This window comes from Callithrix jacchus, chromosome 6, assembly GCF_049354715.1.
Source record: "Callithrix jacchus isolate 240 chromosome 6, calJac240_pri, whole genome shotgun sequence".
Classification (NCBI taxonomy): domain Eukaryota; kingdom Metazoa; phylum Chordata; class Mammalia; order Primates; family Cebidae; genus Callithrix; species Callithrix jacchus.
This window is the reverse complement of record NC_133507.1, coordinates 56,924,645-56,940,659: the sequence shown is the minus strand read 5'-3', so window position 1 is coordinate 56,940,659 and position 16,015 is coordinate 56,924,645. Positions and strand designations below refer to the sequence as shown.

Genomic DNA, 16,015 nt, shown 5'->3' with positions numbered 1-16,015 from the left:
GCATGCACTCCAGCCCGGGAAACGGAGTGAGACTCCATCTCAAGAAAAAAAAAAATTCAACTATTTATCCCTCACCTATCTGTGACCTAGAAGCCTCCGTTCCTGCTTCAACTTGTCCCGCCTTTCTGGACCGAACCAATGTACTTGTTACATATAGATTGATGTCTCCTGTCTCCCTAAAATGTACAAAACCAAGCTGTACCCTGACCACCTTGGGCACATGTCCTGAGGACTTCCTGAGGCTACGTCACAGGCACGTGTCCTCAACCTTGGCAAAATAAACTTTATATATTAACTGAGACTTATCTCAAACTTTCAGGGTCCACAAAATTATGTACCTGTTACCACCTTCTAAAACCTACAGTCAATGTAGAGAAGAACTAACTGCTGATACTCGAATACATCAAATAAAGTTATAAAGCCATCAAAAAACGTTTTCTCTAAAGCCTTTGGTAAAATGTGCTTCAGGGAAAACACAGATTAGTGGTTCTGATAAAATCTTAACAAGGAAATAATTTTCCAGCCTGTGTAACAAGAGCGAAACTCCGTCTCCAAAAAAAAGCAATAATGGTAAAAAATAAACACCATTTATTGAGTGGTTTGTCCCTGGCATTGTGCTAACACAGACAGCTCTACTACCTGTTAGGGGTAGCTGACCCACCACTCTGATTGCTTTCCAGCTGCATTCCGATCTAGGCGCCACAGCAAGGCAATTAAGCAGCGCCTGATTACAGTCATCTGGGCAGCGTGGGGAAGGTCATGAAAAACCACCTTTGTTTAAATTCCTCTTTTACATATACCTGTAAAATTCTGTTTTTTAAAACTGCCACCACAAAAGTCACAGCATAATGTATTGTCTGTCACAAGCTGATAAATTTTTCTCAGTCCTGAAACTACCTTATGCCCCCTCACCCCATATAAACCCCGCGTTTCTGGAGGCTCAGGGCTGCCTCCTCTGATTGTCACGGGGCAGCCCGGCACGTTAACAAAACTTGCTTGCCTACTTTGGGTCTACTCTCCTTTCTCTCTGCTAACCTTACACTACTCATGTCACAGCCAACAAGTGAGACAGATACTATGCTCATTTTTAGGTAAAAAGATGGAGGCTCAGAGACACACAGCCTTTCTGGTGGGGCCACCGTCGCAGTGACACTGTTTAGGGCCAAACGTCCCAGTGTTCAGCATTCGTATTTACGTACCGCTGTTTGGCAAGCGGGGACCCCTGAAGCTCTCCGGAGCGGAAAAACCTGTGGTCTGCATCAGAGGAGCGTTTCTGGAACGCTCTCGCAGCAGGACACCGCGGTGTGTATAGAGAGCGCCGCCTTGTCCTTGAGTCTTTTGGCTGAGACTGGGAGGGCAGCGGAAGCAGGAAAGTGGGATCTGTATCAAAAGGGCTGGGGAAGGGGACGCTACACACCGCCTCGCCTCTTAGTGTCCCCGGTCCTGACGTGCGCCGGGACCGCAGCCACGCGCACCCCATAACCCGCGGGGCGGGATCTCGGCGCACGCTACGCCGCGGCGCGCTCTCGGCACCTCGTATCCCGCGGAGCTGGGCGGGACTCCGGGGACGGGGCGGACCCCGCGAGCGCCCGCCCCTTTTCTCTCCCCGCCTCCTTCCCGCTCCGCGTACAGCCCAGCGGCGCAGTGGGCCGAGCTCCGGCGAGAGGGGGCGGGTGCCAGCCGGTGACAACCGCTGCCCGCCCCTGCGGCCAGCCACGTCCCTCACGTACCATTCGGCGGTGTAGCGGAGCGGGGAACTGGCGCCTCGGCTTTGGTTCTTCCGGCGGGGCTCGGCATGAGGCTGGCGCGGCTGCTTAGCGGAGCTGCCTCGACCGGCCCCAGCCCGAGGCTGCGTGCCGCCGGCCCCGGCGTCACCCGCAGCCTCAGCTCGGACTCGGGCTCCGGCCCGGCGTCAGAGCGCGGCGTTCCGGGCCAGGTGGACTTCTACGCGCGCTTCTCGCCGTCCCCGCTCTCCATGAAGCAGTTCCTGGACTTCGGTGAGTGCGGCCCGGAGCTCGGGCCTTTGTGAGCGGTCCCGAGTGGGGAGCTGCAGCCACTCTCCTGGGCCGGGTCAGCGCTGGCCCGCTCTCGCCGGAGGCGCACTCCTCCTCCTCAGTGTTTCCGCCCCCATAGCCTTAGGTGCTTCCTTCCTCCCTCGGGGTGCCGATGCTGGCGGGCGGCGTAAATAACCGGGGGCGTGTGACTTTGACAGTTACTGTTGAAAGCAAACCAGCTGGGCCGCGGAATGACCTCCCGCCTTCCGGCGCACGTGTGCAGGTGCGCGCTCGGCCAGGCCCCTTCCGAGGAGTCGCGGGTGGGAGGCCGAGCGTGGGCACCCCCGAGAATCGCGTTTGGATTCCGCGCAGTGATGATGAATGCTCAGTTTTGCATATGACGATTGCACAGAATTGGCGTGATGATTGGGAAGGCAGGTTATAACTGGCCCAACGTTTCTTAGAATGTTTTCCTTGCCAGTGGCTCAAGACTGTTTACACCAACAGCACATTTCATCATCCGCAAGTAAGTCTTGAGCACGTGTTGAATACATGAGGACAAAATGCTGTGAATTTTACCACATGTTGTCTTGGTTTTCTCTGGAAGCTGTTCAACAAATTGCAGAAGGAATTGCAGTGAGGCATTTTAACTTTGACTTCCTATATGAAAGCAATGAGGGGAAAAGAAAACCTTAATGAATTCATAAAATTTGAGTACAAAGGTTTTTCTTCTGCATTGTGGCTTCTGCATTGAATGATACCTGCGGGACTGGCAACTTTAAACTGTGGTTTACAGTGGCATAAGTTTTGGCTCAAAGCTTTCGGTTTTTGTTTTTACTTTAAAATGACTCTAGTTTGAGGAATGGGCCAATTTGGTGGTGTTCATAAGTATACCATGAAACTTTCACAAGCTGTTTTCTTTTAATACCTTAATTTCGACTATTGACATTTATAGTTTTTGCTAACTTTTTATCTGCTAAAGCAGCAAGAATAGTAAGTTTAAAATGCATTACTGGAATGATAAGAGCTTTTGGTTTAACTTTAAATGGAGCTGTTTGCCAAAGGACGTTCTACAACGATTCTGCTTCTGGAGTGATATGGGATCCTGATCTGGGAGTGGAGGGGGCTGGATGCTTTCCAGTAACCAGACGATTGAATAGAACTTACTTGCAGAGCAGTGATGGTTTTCGCTTTCTGTTGCCTGAAAGGTTTCCTCTGCACTTACTCCTTTTTTTTTCATATATATGCATGTGAAACCTGTACTTAAGACCTGCACTTACTTTGCTTATGGTAATCAGCATTAGTGGTTCTGTGTGGAATCTGTGAATCTTCCTATGCAAACATCAAAATTTCCCTTTTTTATTTTCTTTATTTGAGACAGGGTTTTACTCTGTCACCCGGTCTGGAGTGCCCCGGTGCTGTCATAGCTCACCGTAACCTCAAATTCCTGCCCGAGCCTTCCAAGGCTAGAACTACAGGCAAGCACCACCATGCCTGGCTATGTTTTAGTTTTTATAAATATGAGGTCTCACTGTATTGCCCAGGCTTGTCTTGAACTCCTGGGCTCAAACAGTCCTCCTGCCTTGGCCTCCCAAAGTGCCAGGCCCCCTGTTTATACTTTTCAGTTTTTTTTTTTTTTTTTTAAGGCTAGTCAAGTGAAGAAGTGGGAGTGGAGAAGGAACAAAGAATCTGTAAATGGTAGTGATCAATTAATTGTAAACACCACTGCATTTAAACCAGCCTAAAGTTTCTGTTTCTTAGACAGGCATTTTCTCTTTTTAAACCTAGAGTTAAGAAAACAGATTTTCTAAATGATAGCAGCAACAGGGTGTACAGGATAGACTTTTTAGGTTCTGCTGTTAATTTTATAAAATTACTCTGACATGCTCAGGTTACCTAATTCCTAAAATGGGTGATCACTATGAGGATGCATGTTAGGGAGTCAAGAAAGGATTGTAATTGCTGTACAGAGCCATTAGAAGGTCATAACTGAAGGCTGGGTTATCTCATCCCTCACCTCCCAAAGGCTGGGGTATCTTTGCCTCCTATTCCCTGCCCCATCCTAGTGATTCCCCTTTGACCTTGCCAGATAACTCCGTCTCTATTTCTCCCTGCCTCCTGCCTTGTCTTGTCTTATGGCTTCTACTTACTGCTTTACCCATCATGTTTGGTTTCAGGATCAGTGAATGCTTGCGAAAAGACATCATTTATGTTTCTGCGGCAAGAGTTGCCTGTCAGACTGGCAAATATAATGAAAGAAATAAGTCTCCTCCCAGACAATCTTCTCCGGACACCATCTGTTCAATTAGTACAAAGCTGGTAAGAGTCTCATCTTGTGTTTGCAATTTTGATGGAGTTGTGAACTTTATTCAGTGTAATAGCAGGCAAATGCTTTCTTTTTTATTCTTCAGTGGAATTCTTTTTTTTTTTTTTTTTTAGACAGAGTTTTGCTCTGTTGCCAGGCTACAGTGCAGTGGTATGATCTCAGCTCACTGCAGCCTCCAACTCCCTGGTTTAAGCGATTCTCCTGCCTCAGCCTCACAAGTCACTGGGGTTACAGGAATGCACCACCACGCCCAGCTAATTTTTGTATTTTTAGTGGAGACGGCATTTCACTGTGTTGGCCAGGATGGTTTCAGCCTCCTGACCTCATGATCTGCCAGCCTCAGCCTCCCAAAGTGCTGCTATTACAGGTGTGAGCCACCGTGCCTGGCTGGAATCTTAAGGTAGTAGCAGTATTCTCCTTCTTTTGGCTGGGGGTGGGTGGGGGCAATGTATTTGGGTTTGTGCCCTGAATCCTGAACTCTACAACTCCTTGATTTTGAGAAAAACAGAACTGCACTGAAATACAGATGCTAAATTTAAGATTTATGTTAGAATGTCTTCAGGGATATTATAAGAAAAATGTCTGCAGTTTGTTCATGAATAGATATTTATGTATATTGCCTTTAATCCTTTCAGCAACCTTGCAGGGTAGGTATGATTGTCTCCATTTTATTTATTGTTGTTGTTATTTTTATTTTCTTTTTCTTTTGAAACAGAGTCTTGCTCTTATAGGCACGCATCACCACACCTGGCTAATTTTTGTGCTTTTAGTAGAGAGTAGGGTTTCACCATGTTGGCCAGGCTGGTCTCAAACTCCTGACCTCAGGTGATCCTCCCACCTCAGCTTCTCAAAGTGCTGGGATTACAGGTGTGAGCCACTGCACCTGGGCTATTTACTTACTTTTTTGAGACAGGTTCTCACTCTGTTGCCCAGGTTGGAGTACAGTGGTGATCACAGCTTGGCTAACTGCAACCTCCACCTCCCCAGCTCAGGTGATCCTCTCACCTCAGCCTCCTTAGTAGCTGGGACCACAAGCACAAGCCACACCCAGCCAATTTTTATATTTTTAGCAGAAATGGTGTTTTGCCATGTTGCCTAGGCTGGTCGAAATTCTGAGCTCAAGGGATTTGCCCACCTGGGTCTCTTAAAGTGCTGGGATTATGGGCATGAGCCATTGTGCCCAGCCTGTTTATTATTTTAAAAATTAATTTATTTTCTTTTTTAAGACAGGATCTCCCTCTGTCACCCAGGCTAGTGTGCAGTAGTTTGATCATGGCTCGCTGTAGTCTTGACCTCCTGGGCTCAGGAGATCCTTCTGCTTTAGCCTCCCCCCAGTAGCTGGGACCACAGCCATGTCCCATCATACTTCACTAATTCTTTTTATTTTTTTAGAGATGGGGTCTCATTTTTTTGCCCAGGCAGGCTCTGAACTCCTGGGCTCAAGCAATCCTCCTGCCTTGGCTTCCCAAAATGTTGGGATTACAGGCATGAGCCACTGTGCCTGCCTGATTATCTTCGTTTTACAGATGAGGATGCTGAGGCACATAAGGGTTAATTAAGTCTTTTGCATAAGGCAGTACTATTGACAGTGGAGTTGGTGTTCAGACCCACGTTTGTCCATCTCTGCTATACCATGCTTTAGTCAGAATTATAAAATATATGAAAGGGTATATGTATTTTTAATAAACTGTTTATTTATTGAAGGATCTCTTTTTATAAATGGCAAAAGTTAAAACTTTTATTTTTCTGTTTTAAAACAATTAGAAGTTTTTGGACTCGTGTAGAAAAACTGTGGCCTCTATGTGGCCTACTTCCCAAAGATGAGTAGAGATGTTAAGGGTATATACTCATGGAGCCACCTATACACAGCCTTTGTTAATGTTATTGATTTAAAAGTGTTGTTCTCCTAAGCATTATACACGTCAAACAAATGAGTTGCCCAGAATTAAATTAAATGGAGAGAGTTTAGCTGAAGGACATTTCCCAGTTATGATTCATGGAGATTCAAGTTTTCTTTCTGTAGGCATTGTAGTGTATAGGAGAAGTTGATCTAATCTCAATTTTAAAAAAGCAGAAAAGGTATGACAGCTGCATATATGATAATCAGATAATCTATCTAGTCCAAGTATGGAATAGTTATGTGTAAACGGGAAGCATTTGTTAGGGAATTATGATGGGATATGAAGGAGAAAATATAATATTCCATGGAAGATGTTTTCTATTTTAAAAAAATTTCTTCATTAGAAGTAGTATGCTGCTTTTTGAAGCATATCAGTCATGAAGTCTGATCGTTGCCTGTTGTAGTTACTCAGATATCTCTTGGATAGAGAGCATAGCTGTTCTTGCCAATTAAGAGGAAATTAAGGGTTAAAGCAAAGCAGCAGCTGCTATCAGAATCCCTTGACTTTGGAATGCAGTAAGACATACTGCTTGTCAGAAACAGTTTTCCAAACCAGCAGATGGAATTACAGGTTTTTAAAGCACTCTGATTGCTCCTAGATGCCTGCTAAGTTAGGGCAGTTGCAGATGAAGTGCTTACAGCCAAGTGGAGCAGATCCTTACACTGTCAAAGAAAGTAATTGAGTGGCAGCAAGTTATTTTAGCTGTGACCCTGCAGTGCTTTTTTACTTGCCTGCAAGACCATCAGAAAGTCATTTGGCCTTCCTTATGGTGCTCATTTCTGAACAAGTGCTTTGATACCTTGAATTGCTAGATAAATTTAAAATCTACATTTTCATGACTTTTGTGTTTTTTGTTCAGTTTAGAAGAACCATGTAGTAGATTGTAGACTTTCAATAAGTATTTGTCGATTGGACATAAACGTCTAAAATTAAGATTTTAAAGCACAGATATTTAAGTTAGAGTCTTAGAGCAAGAGAGGCTGTCTTCATTTTACTGATGAGACAAATTAAGTCCTTTACGCAAGATCACATAGTTACTGGTGACATAGTCAGACCTCAGCATAATCAGTATATATACTGTAATGTACAGAGGTAAATTTAAAAAAAATTTAAATACTATCTTAAGATATACAACTTAAAATGGTATAGAAAAAGCTTAAAATTCTTAAATTTGACCTATGCTTTTAGGAGAAAATATGCACCTTCTATTTGTTCTCAGCACTTTGCTCAAATGTGCATGATTGTAAAAATTCTACTTCAACCATCACTTATAGCAGTATTCTAAATTAAAAATTATAAAATGCTAAAAATAGCTTTTGAGCTACTTTTCAAGATATTGAACTTTCAGAATATAAAAGAATGACCTTATTGATCTGCATTTTAGGTATATCCAGAGTCTTCAGGAGCTTCTTGATTTTAAGGACAAAAGCGCTGAGGATGCTAAAGCTATTTATGAGTGAGTTCACTGTTTTGACCCTATTCTGAATACAATTTTTAGATCCCTTAAACGTCATTCAAAAAATGTAAATGTATTTAGCTTAAACCTGTTAGGTTACTTTGGGAAAATTGATTAACTTTTAGGGTTCTACTGCTTTACAACATATGATATATGTGACTATAGCAGCCCATACAGGCAGGGCAAATAACATAAATCAGTAAATTTGACTAGGCATAAGAAATGCTTCATGCTCCTCTTTAACGAAAGATGAAGTTGAGGTGTGCTGATTAATGGAATGTAGGTGTGGTCTCAGTGCCAGTTGGACTGTTAACCTGGAGAGTGCATGCTCCTTCTAATGGACAGCCACCTTTAGCCCCAGCTGATCTTTTTGCCATGTGAATGCTGTCCAGATCATCTGATTGTTTTCTGATTTTAAAGGAAAGCTACAAGTCTATATTTGTAATGTAAAATCTCTCAATTTTGAAAGATGGGCAACTAATTAAAAATTTTTTTAAACGCAGAAGGCCGATAAGAACATGATTGCAGGCCTCTAGTTTATACTCTGTGGCTTGTAAGATGATGTAAGTAATATGACAGGTTTAATAACCCCTGTACTGGAATTGGTAAACCAAAGTATTTGTCTTATGCAGCTACCTGCTTATTGCAATGAAGGGTACTGACTTTGTAATGACCACTTCTTGTCCTCAGTTAGTTACCCATATTTTTTGGACTGTCTTTAAAGGGTACAGTAACACTTCATTTTTTTAACATTTTAATCTGAAAATAACATTTAGCAAGAGTTTACTCCTTGCCTAGATATTGAGCAAACCTCACATGAATGTTTTTTAATCTTTAAAACAGTTCATTGAAATAATGCTATTTGTGCACAAAGAGGGTAAAGTAGCTTAAGGTTACGTGGTTAGCAAATGGTAGAATCCAAGCAGTCTTAATTTAAAAGTAAACATTATGCTATAGAGCCTTCTGAAAACATTCATTCGGAGTTGTAGAAAATAAATTGAGTAGTCAAGCAGAATAACACAGATTTGTGTTTCTTTTAAGAAAAAAGAAAATAAATCAATAAAAAGTGACTAGACTGAGGAGTTGTTGTTTTCGAAGAGTTTTGTTGTTTGTATTTTGTTTTAACAGTCTTGTTTTGAATCTCATTACAAACTAGGAATTCCAAATATCTTTTAAGCAGTAGAAACATTGGAATAAGTTAATAATACTCAGGATGATAACTTTGAATAAGAAAGCATTCATTTAGAAGTGTACATTCAGATTGTTATGTTAGAAAATTGGTTTTGTTACTGCTAATTAAGGCTTTTTTTCTCTTTTATTTATTTCTTTAACCATGTAATGTCTTCTAAGTGACAGAAGTGGGAAGGCTAGATGATTTGAAGATTTGTCTTTTAATATAATTGTTTACTTTTCCTCTCCCCTTTTATAAACTCATAAGATGAATGAAATGAGAATTCTTTTTTGTTTTTCTGTCCTAAGTGTTTCTTCTCTCTTTGAACCCTAGGGAAGAGTTCCAAAACAGGCAGGCTTTATTGGCTCATTCATCTGGATTCCTTACAGAGCATGTGTCCTAGAGTGCTTTGTCTTCTATGCAGAATGTCTCTGGAATACCATACTCATAGCCAGTGCTCAGATGACCTTAGTTGATAACAGTTAAAGAAAACCATTAACATTTTTAGGATTATGTTTTGTGGCAGCCTTACTCTTAGGAATCCAAGAAAATAATTAAATTTTGAAAGTTTTATTTTGGAGGCACTTATACTTGAATGGATTTGGTATATTTTATGATCTGAAATACATGTAAATAAGTATAGGAAAACATGAACCGATTTTTCTTTTACTAAGTTAGGGATTTTTTTTTGTCTAGTATAGCTTGTTAAACTTAAATTTTTGTATTAAACTTACTTGTCAAAATATTTGGCTGTTTTGACAGATGGGTTTGTTTAGCTTTACAGATACTGTGATACGGATCAGAAACCGACACAATGATGTCATTCCCACAATGGCCCAGGGTGTGATTGAATACAAGGAGAGCTTTGGGGTGGATCCTGTCACCAGCCAGAATGTTCAGTACTTTTTGGATCGATTCTACATGAGTCGCATTTCAATTAGAATGTTACTCAATCAGCACTGTAAGTGGCCTCAGTCAAGAGAAGCGGCTAAATAAGATGTGTTGGCATATTTTAAATTTATTTAGAAAACTTCCTTTTAGGTAGAAAATTTAGTTTTACTTTTTTGCTAATTAGGAAAAGTAAATAGACTGCCATCAAGAAAGGTATTTTTATTTAATGTAAAATACTATGTTTATCCTAAAAGAAAATATTTGTTCTACTGTTTGGTACAATTGAAACAGTATTCACATTTGGAAAAGAGCATTAAGTAGTTTAGCTTATTTTGTTTGTTTTTTATTTTTGGATAGCTTTATTGTTTGGTGGAAAAGGCAAAGGAAGTCCATCTCATCGAAAACACATTGGAAGCATAAATCCAAACTGCAATGTAGTTGAAGTTATTAAAGGTAAATCCTAACATTTCTCCTTGCAAAAAAGATACAAAAATCAAAATTATTGATTGTTATTTCTTACTATTAAAGCAGCTGTTTGCATCATGAGATAAAATGGCAGGCACACATGTGTGGGTTTGAAAATAACTTTATAGTATTATTTGTGCATTGTATATAGGATGACTATTTTATTCATATAATTATTTGTTAGGCAAAGTTTGATAAACCTTTTTGTTGTTGTTGTTGTTGTTGTTGTTGAGACAGGGTCTCACTCTGTTGCCCAGGCTGGAGTGCAGTGGTGCTGTCTCAGCTCACTGCATCCTCTGCCTCTTGAGTTCAAGCAATTCACCTGCCTCAGTCTCCCCAGTAGCTGGGATTACAGGCGCCCAATACTATGCCTGGCTAATTTTTGTATCTTTAGTGCAGACGGACTTTCACTTTGGCCAGGCTGGTCTAGAACTCCTGTCTGCCTCAGCCTCCCAAAGTGCTGGGATTACAGGCATGAGCCACTGAGCCCTGCTGAGGGTATCTTTCACTTAAAAAACAAAAAAGACCTGAGCAACGTAGTGAGACTATGGCTCTACCAAAAAAAAAACAAAGACTTACCCCAAACTATCAAAGTATATTTTCTTTTATAGAAAGTTTAAGATTTTCACTTGTCAATACTATTGCCATCTTAATGCATGAAACAGAAGTGTATATATTAAATCTTTTCTTTTTGTTTTTATTTGCACCAGATGGCTATGAAAATGCTAGGCGTCTGTGTGATTTGTATTATATTAACTCTCCCGAACTAGAACTTGGAGAACTAAATGGTAAGCCTGATGTTTTGTTTTCCTCAATAATTAGTGCTTTGATTACTTGGTAAGGGATAAGAATTTAAATGTTTTAATGGAAGATGACTTTTTCCTCAACTGCATTGTATATAAAGGCTAAAGGAAAGTAATCATGTGAAAAGTGTATATACAAATATATATATGTAATTTAGTCAGATTGTCAAAAATATTGGCTTTTTGTGCCTCATTGTCTTTATTTTTAATTGATAACTTTGATTCTTTGCTTATTTTTTATTTTCTGTTTAGTCATAGAAAAAAAATGATGCCAAGAAAGTTACATTTGACTTTTACATGCACTTCAGTAATGTAAGACTTACCCTTTTTCTACGTCATGAGTTGTAAATACTTTTCTCTTGTTGAGGGCATAGAAAGCCTAGGGTTTTAAAAGAGGAAAGAAAGATGCTGATCTATTTGAGAGTCTGTTAGTCTCTGATGGTTTTCATTTTAACTTGATTAGTGCTTTTTGGACAAAAGGGTTGAGATGCCTTGCAAGGGGATTGATGAGTCTCTTTCCTGAGGCATGGTAGTTTGACAGAGAAAAACATTTCCTACGATGACACTTTAAGAAGGTGTGGTAGGAAGAATAAAATGAAATAGGCTTTTACTAAGCTGTATCCTGGACCTTAGAGTGAGAGAGCAGTGAAGTTATACAATTGAAAATAGAATTGCTTGGTGGTTTTCTAAAGCCATATTAACTCTTCAGTTCTGTAATGGTAGCATAGCATTTGATAAATAACAATCACAATGTACAAGTGACAGTTTGTGAACCTGAACTACTGTGAGCAATTTCCAGATGTCCCATTCGTGTTCCCAAGAGGGAGTTTAGTCAGAAGAAGGATTTATTGATTGAATTAGAATCCTAAGGTATTATGAGTCTTACTCCTGTGTTCTATTAAATGTGTGTTTTATAAACACCCCTATCACCACCCCCAGTGGGGACTCCTATTAAGTGTTTAAATGTAGTTAATTACTGTCTCGAGAAATTGATGCTAACTTATATTTTTTTATTCAGCTTTATATCCATCGAAATGCCTGAAATAAAACAATATTCTGCCGAGGTGAAACATTTAGAAAATGGCTTCTTAAAGAATGTATGGCTGGGTGCAGTGGTTCACTCCTGTAATCTCAGTACTTTGGGAAGCCAAGGTTGGCAGATCATAGGTCAGGAGTTTGAGACCAGCCTGGCCAATATGGTGAAACCCCATCTCTACTAAAAATACAAAAAATTAACCAGGCATGGTGGTGGGTTCCTCTAGTCCCAGCTACTTGGGAGGCTGAGGCAGAAGAATTGCTTGAACCCAGGAGGTGGAGGTTGCAGTGAGCTGAGATCCTGCCACTGCACTGCAGCCTGGGTGACAGAGCGAGACTCCATCTCAAAAAAAAAAAGAATGTATGTATGTGAATTGGACTGTGGAATTTATGGACTTTAACGCTTCTCTTTAAAAAGTTAAATTCCTACCTGAAAGTTGAGTGATCTTTAAAAAGACTTTACCATCCTGGAGAAAAATGGGTACACGGGTTGGTTCAATTGTTATGTAGGGTTGCGAGAAGTGACCACAGGACTCTTGTCAGTTGTAAATATTTGTGGGTACAGGTTCAAACACTAATACATTGAAGAAATGGTGTGACAGTTCTCCCCCAAATGATACTGTCCTCCATAGTTAATGTTTTCTTTTCATCACTACACAATTTTTTCTTAAAAATGCTTTAAGCACATCTCTCTGTACTTTCATATTTTTCTCTTCTACTCTGTAGCAAAATCACCAGGACAGCCAATACAAGTGGTTTATGTACCATCCCATCTCTATCACATGGTGTTTGAACTTTTCAAGGTTTGTAAAATAGTATTACATAACCTTTACCAGTACTTTTCTGAGATTAGGAATCTGCTCTGAAAGTCAAATATTCTGCTAGTTTCTCCTATTAAGAAGTGCCATTTCATGTCAGTATCCTATCACATTGCTGGAGGTCAGCCTGTATCAACACAGGCAGACACCTCCATGTAGTAGTGAGCTCAGACTTTAGAGTCAGAAAGACCTGGATTTGAATCCCAATTATGGCACTTAATATGTGTGTGACCTTGGGCAAGTCACCCAACCTCTTTGAGCCTCAGTTTCCTTTTTTGTAAAACAAGAACACTGTCCAGGATTGTTTATGAAGATTAGGAATAACATACCGGTACAATGGCAGCAGATTACATATAGGTGCTCAATAAAGTTATCTTTGCGTATGTATAAAACAGTATTTAGAAGAACGATTCTCAACTTTCTACCCTTAAAGGACCAGAATCCTTTCTGTGGTCTGGTTTTTCTTGGGAGAGAGAGGTCATTTATATTGACTAACAGGGCTTCTGCTCTTATCTTTGCTCTTTACAACAAATTTTGAAAACTACGTTATGCTGGTAATGTTGAGAGTATCTTTTTTTCCCCACCAATGATACTTGCTGGTTGACAGGAAAATGGGTGAGGAGTGTGTGACATAGGTCCTGGTGGCTGAAAACAACTGCCCTCCATCAGAAGCCTGTAATCTCTCTGTAGTTCTGCTTCATCAGCCAGCAGCAAACTAGAAGAGACAGAAGGAGTGGCTTTCAATCTGATAATGTAAAGGAAAAGTGCACTGAAACACAGAAAAACTGACTGAATATCTTAGAACACCACCAGAATGCTCTTTCTTCTAAGACAGCAAAAATGTATTTAATACCTTACAAAATATTTTTTAAAATATTTATTTTATTTTTTGTAGAGCTGAGGTCTCACTCTGTTACCCAAGCTGCCCTCGAACTCCTGGCCTCAGGCAGTTGTCCTGCCTTGGATTCCCAGAGTGTTGGGATTACAGGCATGAGCCACTGCACTTGGCCCCAAAATATTTTTATCTAAGTGGTTAAACAAGTAGTGATGGGCACTTAAAGCATTAACACAAATTTTTTCCTTGAAATTCCAGTCAGTCGCATAAAGATCTTGTGCCCTGTGATTGAAGTATTCCGTATTATATTACATATTATACATAGATTTTCATCTAGAACCTAATCTTAAACTGCCTTGGGTAGAAATGATGGAATTTCCTCCATAAGGGGACTCAATTGCAATTGCTGTGCTTGGGCCACACACTCTTACTTCCAAATTCAGATGCCTTTTTAGTTACATCTAGTTTGTATCATTTTCTACTGCAATGCCGCATGTCATGTTATTGTTAAAGGCTTCTCATATGTTGGCATTGTGTACATAATTCACTAATTTCCTTTAGAAATTAGGAAGGCAGCTTTTCAATGTCAATGCCCTTAATTTCAAACTAGAGGTAAAGGGATTCATTGCTCCATCAAATACAGCCATCGCTGTTACTAGTATATGAAAAAATTTTTTTCCTTTAAAGAAATTTATGAGTTTTTAATAGTTCTAAAAATAGCTGAAACTACATTTTCAAAAATGTTTTGCCCAGCATTTACTAAAATTAAAAAAGTGAACAGTTTTCTGCTTTAATGTAAGCTAGTTAAAAAAGTGTTTTGAAGTCTGACTTTGGAAAATATGCGGAATTTAGTTGGAATCTTTTGTCAGAATATCCTTTAAATCTCTCCCCAAATTGTATTAAAAAAAAAAAAACTTTAAATGTGGTTATAAGAATTGTGATTCTTTGGCATATTTCCATCAAACTTAAACACTTCAAATAGTATATCTGTACTTGAAAATTACAGTTTCTCTTTTTTAAAAAGCAATGTTTTTAATATAACCCTAATGTATTTCAGAATGCAATGAGAGCAACTATGGAGCACCATGCTGACAAAGGTGTTTACCCCCCTATTCAAGTTTATGTCACGCTGGGTAATGAAGATTTGACTGTGAAGGTAAATGTGTTTGGTGGTTTTTGTTGTTGTTGTTGTTGTTTTGGTAATTGATATACAGACATGCAAAGGTAACCATACACATAATGTCTAAAAGACAATGTACTCTCGGGAATAAGCACATTGCTTTATTTAGCTGGTGGATTATAGAGTTATCCCTGGAGTCTTTTCTAGTCTGGTCCCCAGTCCAGGTGATTCAACTTAAAGTAAATCCTGGAGACAAGACAATTTAGCAGTAGTCATGAATCTCTCTTTGATAAGTAAGATGTAAAATATTTGGGTAGTTGCAGTGTTACGGAGATAGTATTTAATCTATAATTTAGAAGATTTTAAAACAATACTTTTTAATCTACTTAAAAAGCATTTGTTTTGTTTGATTCTCTTAACACAGGTAATTTTAGTCTCAATTTTACAGGTGAGGACACTAAGATACAGTGGTAAGCTCAGGATCACACAGAGAATAAATGCCATGGGACATGATATCCAGTCTTCTGTCCCCAGTGCTGGGCCTTTTCTACTACATTGTTTAGGTGGCTCAGTTTCTTCTTTTAAATTTTATTAAAAACTATTCTGTCACCCAGGCTCGAGTGCAGAGGTGTGATCATAGCTCACTGTGACCCTGAACTCCTGGGCTCAAGTGATCCCCTCCCATAGCTTCCAGAGTAGTTGGGACTACAGGCGTGCACCACCAAGACTGGCTAATTAAAAGAATTTTTTGGGGGGTAGTAGAGACTAAGTCTCACTTTGTTGCCTGGCCTGGTCTCAGAACCCCTGGCCTCAAGTAATCCTCCCATCTTGGCCTCCCAAAACACTAGGATTACAGGTGTGAGCCACTGTGCCTGGCCCTAGTTTCTTAAGAGTATGACAGTGCTTCTCTTTTGTAATAATCATTTAAAATTTATATTAAAGTAATAAATGCAGAGACTATAAAAAATCAAATGTATCAGTTCTGGCCTTTGTGGGCCTCATTTCTCAGAGATAGTCTTTTTTTTATTTTTTGAGACAGAGTCTTACTCTGTCACCCAGGCTGAAGTGCAGTGATGTGATCTTGGCTCACTGCAACCTCTGCCTCCCAGGTTCAAGCTGTACTCCTGCCTCAGCCTCCTGAGTAGCTGGGATTATAGGCACCCACCACCAGGCCCAGCTAATTTTTTTGTATTTTAGTAG

At 40.1% G+C, this 16,015-nt stretch overlaps 1 protein-coding gene across 2 annotated transcripts in view; it reads left to right on the top strand.

Annotated features, from left to right (window-relative positions):
• Positions 1-1,731: 1,731 nt before the first annotated feature.
• Positions 1,732-16,015, top strand: part of PDK1 (pyruvate dehydrogenase kinase 1) — a 38,799-nt gene continuing 24,515 nt past the window's right edge. The window contains exons 1-8 of one of the 2 annotated variants that reach the window (XM_008998695.4): positions 1,732-1,997; positions 4,172-4,313; positions 7,606-7,677; positions 9,625-9,809; positions 10,097-10,192; positions 10,915-10,992; positions 12,769-12,845; positions 14,753-14,851. In XM_008998695.4, the coding sequence (XP_008996943.1) occupies positions 1,796-1,997; positions 4,172-4,313; positions 7,606-7,677; positions 9,625-9,809; positions 10,097-10,192; positions 10,915-10,992; positions 12,769-12,845; positions 14,753-14,851 (951 nt within the window). In that variant the 5' untranslated portion in view covers positions 1,732-1,795. Of the gene's footprint in view, positions 2,521-4,171; positions 4,314-7,605; positions 7,678-9,624; positions 9,810-10,096; positions 10,193-10,914; positions 10,993-12,768; positions 12,846-14,752; positions 14,852-16,015 lie in introns of both variants that reach the window. The other variant, XM_054257521.2, reaches the window with a different exon arrangement.